The sequence below is a fragment of the Capricornis sumatraensis genome, chromosome 10, assembly GCF_032405125.1.
Source record: "Capricornis sumatraensis isolate serow.1 chromosome 10, serow.2, whole genome shotgun sequence".
In the NCBI taxonomy this organism is placed as follows: domain Eukaryota; kingdom Metazoa; phylum Chordata; class Mammalia; order Artiodactyla; family Bovidae; genus Capricornis; species Capricornis sumatraensis.
This window is the reverse complement of record NC_091078.1, coordinates 4131455-4140050: the sequence shown is the minus strand read 5'-3', so window position 1 is coordinate 4140050 and position 8596 is coordinate 4131455. Positions and strand designations below refer to the sequence as shown.

The window sequence follows — 8596 nt, the reverse complement described above, 5'->3', positions numbered from 1 at the left end:
GTTCTTCCACCTGGCCTTGCCCGAGCCCCAGGATTGGGGCATTCACGGTGCTGGGTAGAAGTTGGGCAGGCCAGGCCATTCCGGGAGGTCGGCCACTCTTGCCTGACAGGCCAGCTTGATCTGACCCCTGCCCTACCCGGGACACTGGTTGCAGAGGCGCCTTTCTTTTCCGTGTTGATCCCCGCCCCCGCAACACCTCTCTGTCCAGAGGCACACAGACACAACAGCCCCAGGCCTGGGAGCACGTAGTCAGGGTGGCCCCTGTAGGTGCCCAGGGTGGCAAATGAGTGAGGAGCAGTGATGGATAAGGATGTGTCCAACCTGCTACGGCCTGTTGGGGGCACAGGGGACAGGGGGAGGGTCGAGCCAGCAGAGGCCCAGGGGACGCTGGGAGAAGGTGGGGGCAGCCTGCTCCCTCCCTGCCTCCTTCCCCGCCCCCACCCCAGGCTGGCCGGGCTCCCATCAGCCGCTGCTGCACCATCAATATTTCATCGGCGTCAATAAGAGGCAGCCGCAGGGACAGCGGCTGCAGCTGCGCTCGAGCCAGCTCCGGTCACAGCTCATCTGGGGAGGCAGACTTCCACCCCTGCCCACCGCCATGGACGTCTTCAAGAAGGGCTTCTCTATCGCCAAGGAGGGTGTGGTGGGTGCTGTGGAAAAGACCAAGCAGGGAGTGACCGAGGCGGCGGAGAAGACCAAGGAGGGCGTCCTGTATGTGGGTGAGTCTGGGCGCGGGGAGCTGGCAGGGTGGGGCAGCTCAGTGGTAGCTCAGGTTCCTGGACTGGGCTTCATCCCCTGACCCCAGGGAGGCATGTTCGGGAGGGATGAGGAGGGCCTCGAGGGCCCCCGCTCTCCTGTACACCTCTGTCTGTCTGGGCCTCTTTGGGATTGAGGGGTCTCGGGCAGGATGGCAGGAGAGGCACTTAGCCCTCAGACACACCTGTGTGCGCACACAGATGCACACACCACCACACACCAGCAGCCCCAGCATCACCCGCAGCCCCGCAACTCAGAGAAGAAGCCACACTGGAGCCCTGGGCTGAGCAAGCAGGGACTCAGCAGCCAGGCCGTAGGTCCCCACCCTGCCCAGGAAGAAGGGCTGCCTCAAGAGAGATGAGATCGACCCTCAGCATCCTGGCCAGCCTCCCAAGCCCCCTCCCCCTTCAGCTCCTTCCAAAGAGGAGGCCAAGCTGATGACTCAGCTCTTGTTGACCCTCTGAAGCCCAGCTCCGAGGCCCAGGCCACACCCACTCAAGGTCCACCCACCAGACCCTACCTCAGGCCTGATCGCTCTCATCCCTGCATCCTGTCCTGTCCACTTCCCATCCATCCCCTTCCTCCAGACATAGCAGGAAGTGGCCTTTGAAAGGATGGCTGGCCCCTGGACACCATCCGTACTCCCCACTGACTCTGCAGCTTGCCCAGCTGTTCTGCGGTGTGCTTGCCCTGACCACTCCGCTCCCAACACCTGGAGTGGGCTTGGGCTGACGCCTCCCTTTCCTCCGCAGGAGTCAAGACTAAAGAGGGTGTTGTGCAGAGTGTGACTTCAGGTGAGGTGACCCAGGACCAGGGGACATGGAGGGTGGGACATCAAGAGACTTTTGCATCTGGCTACTAAAGGCCCAAGCCTGGGGCCCTCTTTCCCCCTTGCTGTACTGGGACCCAGACCTCCAGAAGCTGGAGGTACGCCCAGGGTGGACCACCTGGTTATTGTCAGACCTTCCCGGGAGTCAGAAAGAGGACAGCCTAGGTCTCCAGTAGAGCCAGAGTTTTGAGGGCCCAGGGAAAGGGCTGCTCTGGCATGACTTGGGCAGGCCAGAGCCAGGCTGGGTGGGATCAGGGCCAAAGCCTGCCAGATTCTTCCCACAGTGGCTGAGAAGACCAAGGAGCAAGCCAACGCCGTGAGTGAGGCCGTGGTCTCCAGTGTCAACACCGTGGCCACCAAGACTGTGGAGGAAGTGGAGAACATCGCAGTCACCTCTGGAGCGGTGCGCAAGGTGAGATCCAGTCCCTAGCCCGGGGCCCTGTCCTGTCCCCTGGGCCCAGGGAGGCCAGCTGGGGAAGAAGCATCATCACCCCACTAACATACAGGGTGGAGAAGGCAATGGCACCCCACTCCAGTTCTCTTGCCTGGAAAATGCCATGGATGGAGGAGCCTGGTGGGCTGCAGTCCATGGGGTCACAAAGAGTCGGACACGACTGAGCGACTTCACTATCACTTTTCACTTTCATGCATTGGAGAAGGAAATGGCAACCCACTCCAGTGTTCTTGCTTGGAGAATCCCAGGGACCGAGGAGCCTGGTGGGCTGCCATCTATGGAGTTGCAGAGTCGGACCCGACTGAAGTGACTTAGCAGCAGCAGCAACATACAGGGGAATGGAGACTTAGGGGCCCTGGTTTGTGCTTGGTGTTTTCACATCCCGGGAACCTCACAACCACCCCTGTGTGAGGGGCAGTGGGGGGCCCAACTGGAAAGTGAGGCTCAAAACTACACCCACCCGATGGTGCTCAGCATTTAGGAGACACCACATTTTACTAGCGAAAGCAGGGTCCTGTGAGCCCCACGTCGTGACAGGCAGCCTCCCACGGCAGTGGACACCAGATCAGAGCTGCTAAGTCACCACCTACGCAGTGACCAGCCTCCCTCCAGAGCCGTGGTGGGCTGGGCCTCCTCCTGCGAGGAGGTGCAGTGAAGCAGCGCCCCCTGGTGACGGGAAGACAGTGAGGTTCTGACCACACCCTCTGCCTCTGTCTGTGAGCATGTGTTACGTGCCTGGCCTGAGTGTTTGCGTGCGTGTGTGCTGGGCAGCAGAAAGCACAGGAGCAATTCGGGGGGGACGAGGGGGAAGCCTGGCTCCAAAGCCAAGCTCTGAAGAAGACTCTGAGTGAGACAGGAGGAGATTGTGGTGGGAGCCGGTTCATTTATGGGGCAGGAAGTTTTCCTATTCCAGAGATGAGCTGTTTCCAGTTGTGTAAGCAGATGGTGTTTAGAAAGTTCCACCCTAACTGGCACAGGCCCCTAGGGGCCAGTGGAGTCCTAGGTACCCAGCACTAAGAATCCCTGGAGTGGGTTAGTGGAAGGGTAGGCAGTGACCCTGCCTCTGGCTCTGGGGATAACACCAAGGTCACAGGGTCTCCAGACTCTAGGAGCAGGCAGGTGCCCCCTTCCTTAGGTCCCAGCTCTTATTAGCCTGTGACCTTGGGAAGCTACTCAACTTCCCTGGGCCTGCATTTCTTGGCTGTAAAATGCTTGTTGGGGGTGTGTGCTGAGTATCCATCCCACTGGGCTGTGATGATACAGGGAAAGAGACCCCCATGAAGCAGCTTCACCTCACTTATGGCGAGTACCCAACAAAGGAGGAGACTGTATCACTGTTATCATCAGTGACCCCAGGCAGGACCCAAATGTACCCCAGGAGACCCCAGGCCCCTCCCTTCCCCACCCCCCAGCAAAAGAGGCCTTAGAATGGGGCCCGGCTGCCCCCTAGGCCTCTGAGCAGAAGCCTGGGCACTCCTCTCTGACTTTGGAGGAGGGCTGGTGAGCCCTTGGCTACCTCAAGGGAGATATTTCTTGGTGACACCCCAAAACCATCCATGACTCACCATCCAGTGAACTGCAGAAGGGTGCAGCCATGCCCATCTGTCTGACTGCTCATGCCCCCGGCCTCATGCCCCCACTCTGGGGCAGCAGGACTAGGTACCTGGCCGCCTGCACTTTGTCTGAGGAGCCTGCCCCAATCCTGGCTGCCTCAGTCCACCAAAGGGCAGGAGGACACCATGGTAGCCCTGAGGCGGCAAGACCCTCCAGAGGTCGGTGCTGAGCCCAGGGTCCAAGCTGATCACCCAGTCGCCCCAGTTATCAGTTATCACACGCCCACCCCAAGGCAGGACACCATCTCAGGCAAGGGTCTGGCTGGGTGTGGGTAGGTAGAAGGAGACGGGAAGTGGGAGAAGATTATATAAGCCCCGCTGGTCCCACCTGAGGGACCAGCCTGAGCCCATGCCCATCCAGGGGGCAGGGAGAAGGAAAGAGGGAGGCACTTGTGCTACTGGGGATAGGGCTAGGCCTGGAGCAAGGCAGACCTGATCCCTGTAAGCCCCACGGCTTTGAGCTCTGAGGCCTTGAGTTCAATACCTGGCCTCTCTGGCCATGGGGCCCCCATGTGAACGGTGGAAACGTGCCCTTCCTTCCAGGGGTCTTTGAGGATCACAGTAGGAGAAGGGTATATGGTCATGTGATTCAGGAACACTGAGGGTGGGGTCAGGCTCAGGGCTTCAGAGGCCACTGCCCACCCCGCCCACGTCACTAGGCTTGGAGGAGGCCCAATCGGGGCCTGTCAGGGACTCACTGCTGGTTTCTGGGGGTGAGGCTGGGCCCAAGGATACTTGGTACTCCCAGAAGGCCTTGGCATCATAGACAGAGCCCCCACTGGGAACCCTTACATGAGATTCTATCACCTCCAAGGCCAATCTGCCCCTCACACCTCCCTCCCCTCCAGCCCTCCAGGTAGTGATGAAGACCTCTGTTCTTCTTTGAGGTCAGAGTAGTGAAGCTCTGCACCCTCCACCTGGTCCCACATCCCCTTTGCTTTTCCACAGGAGGCCCTGAAGCAACCTGTCCCCTCACAGGAGGATGAGGCAGCCAAAGCGGAAGAGCAAGTGGCTGAGGAGGTAGGAGCTGGATCCCTGGGGTAACACAGGGGTCCCTGGGCAAGTTGCTTTCCTCTCAGGGCCCCAGAACCCACAGGGGAGCCTCCTGACCTGCAGCCCCCTCAGCCTGAGTGTGAGATCCCCTCATGAATAACCTCCTCAGGGCAGAGGGGCGTAGATGACACCCTTCCTCCCCACTCCCCATGCCAGGGTAACCACTGAGGGGTGGGGCCCCATGTGTGAAAGTCACTGTCTCTTCCAGACCAAGAGTGGGGGAGATTAGAAGGCTGCCAGTGATCTGAAGAGGCCCTGAGGAGCATGCCATCCCCTCTTGGCACAGGGGTGTCTGGTCCTGGAGTACGACCCACAGAGCTGCACAGCTCCCCACACCCTCATCCAGCGCCCCACAGGCCGTCCTCCCGTGCTATCACCGCGACTGCCTTCACCTCCCTAGCCTTGTCCCTGCCCACCACCCTCTGATCTTTCTGACCCCCACAGATGCTACTGTGAATTTTTTTTTTTATGATTTTAATGATTCCAAATAAAACTCAAATCCCCACTGCATACCTGCTCATTCTTCTCTCTGTTCTGCCTTGTTCATGAAGATGCCCCCTGGGCCAGGAGCTGGGCCAGGTATGCTACAGGGACACACTGGGCATTTCCAGCACCTTCTGAAAGCACGCAGTGCCTTCAGAGACTCCCCCACCCCCACCATTGCCTTTTAACGTGGAGGTGGCAGCCCTGCTTTTTGGCTCCTGCGAACAACCTTGAGAACACGCCGTCTGCTGGAGCTTGAGACCAGAATGCCCCAGGTTTTGAGCTTTGACTCACCCTCGAGGGATGGACCCCACTGATGACAGGGGCCCTCCTGGGCCCCTGGGGTATGTCCTTGGAGCCAGTTGTCCTGCTGGGAACAGCACCCCTCCCTGAAGCAGATGGTAACTTTCAAAGATGTGAAGTCTAAACTCATAGCGAGGACTTTTAGCATCCTCCTTGGCAAAGAAGGACATGACCCCAGAGTTCCTCCCTCCTGTCCCCACCCAGCCTTGAGCTCCCTACCAGGTTGGAGCTGGGCCTTCCCTTCCTTCAGCCGAGTCCTGTCAAGGATCATTAGAAAACACAGCGGTTGAGAGGCAGGAGAGGAAGCATCCGCCTAGAGAGAAAAAGAGTCAAATTATTTGTTGAGCTCCTCCCAGGTGTGGGGCACTGTACTAAGTGCTTTACTCCTTTAATCCTCAAAACCCGTTGTTAGTATGTCCCCAGTTTCACCGAAACTGAACTAAGAAACAGAGAGGTTAAATAACTTGCCCAAGGGCACAGAGCTAGGAAGCTGGGGCCTGGCAGGCGGCCAGGTGGCCTGACCCCAGAGCCACACGGCTGATTCGCATCATGCTCTGCTTCGTCCACCCAGACCGCGTGGGCTGCACTGGCCTTACGGCAGACGCCACCATCTCCAAGGTTTCAAAACGTCCCACCCGAGTGGCTGTTGTCCTACATGAAAGGCTGTGGGCATCATGCCCCGGAGTCTCGTTCAGAGGTGGCTGCAGGGTTCGTTTCCCTTTAACACCCAGTCTGGGCTCAAAGCACCTAAGTGGCTTGCCCCAGGTCTCCAGCCTTGGGTGGGGGCGCTGAAGCTTGAGTCCAGACCACCTGCTCATCCTCCCTCTGCGGTGGAGAGCAGAGGTCAAGGGCAGCCCAAGGGCAGCCCCTTGACCAAGGGGCTGTAAAGCCAGTCAAACAGCTGAGTTTCATTGTATCCCAGTTTGCCAATCATGGGCATCCACTGCTGAGGAGGCAGAAAGGAGTAGTGAGCTGCTGGTCTCCCAGCCGTGCCAACCCTACCATGGGAGGAGTGAAGGGTCTTGAAGAGGCACAGGGCAGTCAAGGGTGTTCCTGCTCCCAGGTTCAGACTGCTCATCAGCAGGCCTGTGCATGCCCCAGGAAGAAGGCCCGAGGGGCTGGGTGTGCCTGAGAGAAAGCGTAGGAGACAGGTCCTCTCAGGTAACTGCAGGAGGAAAGTACTAGACTGGGCTCCTGGGGTCCCAATACCCTCGCCTCTATTGAAGGAACGTGGAAGGGTCCCTGCTGCTTGTCCCAACTCCCACCTCCACCCCCAGACACATATTTAAAACCTGTTCCTGTGATCAAACAACAAAGTTGCCTGGTCCAGGAAGCTTCTTCCCCATCCCATGAGCACTCGCAGTGCGCTTTACTTTTCAGTTCAGTCCAGTCGCTCAGTCGTGTCTGACTCTTTGCAACCCCATGAATCACAGCACACAAGGCCTCCCTGTCCATCACCAACTCCTGGAGTTCACTCAAACTCACGGCCATAGAGTCCGTGATGCCATTCAGCCATCTCATCCTCTGTCGTCCCCTTTTCCTCCTGCCTCCAATCCCTCCCAGAATCAGAGTCTTTTCCAATGAGTCAACTCTTCACATGAGGTGGAGTTTCAGCTTTAGCATCATTCCTTCCAAAGAACACTCAGGGCTGATCTCCTTTAGAATGGACTGGTTGGATCTCCTTGCAGTCCAAGGGACTCTCAAGAGTCTTCTCCAACACCACAGTTTAAAAGCATCAATTCTTCAGCGCTCAGCTTTCTTCACAGTCCAACTTTCACATCCATACATGACCACTGGAAAAACCATAGCCTTGACTACATGGACCTTAGTCAGCAAAGTAATGTCTCTGGTTTTGAATATGCTATCTAGGTTGGTCGTAACTTTTCTTCCCAGGAGTGAGCGTCTTTTAATTTCATGGCTGCAGTCACCATCTGCAGGGATTTTGGAGCCCTCTATTATGTGCTGTGAGCTCTGTGGGGCTGTACCTGACTTCCCTAGAGGAGTAACTGATCTCGCCCCATCCCTCTCCTTCTCCAAGAAGCCCCAGGTGACCTGTCCCTCTTTTCTTTTTTTGGTAGGTGGCAATTGTAATAAGAGAACATACATATGAGACTTATCTTGGCAGCCACAAGATGAATAGATCTATGCCCCAACCCGCCAGAATCTTAAAAGTTAATAGAGGGCTTGACTGGAGTCAGTCATATATTCGGGCTTCCCTGATGGCTAAATCGGTAAAGAACCTGCCTGCAATGCAAGAGACAGGTTCAATCCCTGGGTCAGGAAGATCCCCTGGAGAAGGAAAGGGCAACCCACTGCAGCATCCTTGCCTGGGAAATCCCATGGACAGAGGGGCCTGGAGGGCTACAGTCCATAGGGTAGCAAAGAGTCAGACACGACTGAAGCAACTTAGCACACACGAATGCGGTCATATATTCAATACAAGAGGGTTTCAACAACATCTTACTCTCTCAAGGCTGTGTCCTAAAAATGGCCACTAATATGGGATTTGTAGTCAGGACATACATTCCAAGGACAGGAGAGCGGGTGAGGAACCTCTGATTGCTCAGGTCCAGCCCTTGAGGCAACCAGTAGTAGCTTCATCCTCTTGATGACCTCCTCCGACCTTGCTACAACAGATATTTCAATCATCTGCTATGTACCAGGTAAGGTGTTTGACTCTAAGGAACCAAACTAAGCAAACTAGATATGGTTTTTTCAATTGATCAGAATCTTGGAGGTGCTGGGGAGGAATAAATTTTCCTTTACCTTTCTAGGTTCTTCTGGCTGGTCAAAGAATTAAACTGACAGGAGAAAACCAAAGTTCAACAGCATGTATACATGAGAGACCCAGGAAGACTGAGTAACTCATCAGAATGGCTGAAACAGTCACCTTAAATATGGTCTTTTGCTAAAGACAAAAGAGGGTGTTGGGGCTAGTGATTTTGGGGAGGAAGGCAGCTGACGTGAAGATGGAAAGCAAGTGTTCGGTAAACAAATGTTTGCCGGGCCATGTACAGACAATGGGACACAGAGAGGAATATTAGCAAATAGACTCTTCTCAGTTTCTGCCTGTCTACATGCCTCATTAATGTTCTAGTTATCCAT

General features: G+C 56.4%; 1 protein-coding gene across 1 annotated transcript; it reads left to right on the top strand.

Moving 5' to 3' along the window:
- The first annotated feature begins 473 nt into the window (after positions 1-473).
- SNCG (synuclein gamma) lies at positions 474-5145 on the top strand. The gene is made up of 5 exons (XM_068982906.1): positions 474-719; positions 1509-1550; positions 1870-1997; positions 4601-4672; positions 4914-5145. Exons 1-5 carry the CDS (start codon positions 599-601, stop codon positions 4932-4934), a joined length of 384 nt encoding a protein of 127 aa, XP_068839007.1. The 5' UTR covers positions 474-598; the 3' UTR covers positions 4935-5145.
- The last annotated feature ends 3451 nt before the right edge of the window (positions 5146-8596 follow it).

Bases quoted from the DNA above. Each gene is read 5' to 3' on its own strand.
- SNCG (XM_068982906.1), top strand. From the start codon at position 599: ATGGACGTCTTCAAGAAGGGCTTCTCTATCGCCAAGGAGGGTGTGGTG. The intron at 720-1,508 runs GTGAGTCTGGGC...TTTCCTCCGCAG, and splicing joins GGAGGGCGTCCTGTATGTGG to GAGTCAAGACTAAAGAGGGT. The intron at 4,673-4,913 runs GTAGGAGCTGGA...TGTCTCTTCCAG, and splicing joins AAGAGCAAGTGGCTGAGGAG to ACCAAGAGTGGGGGAGATTA.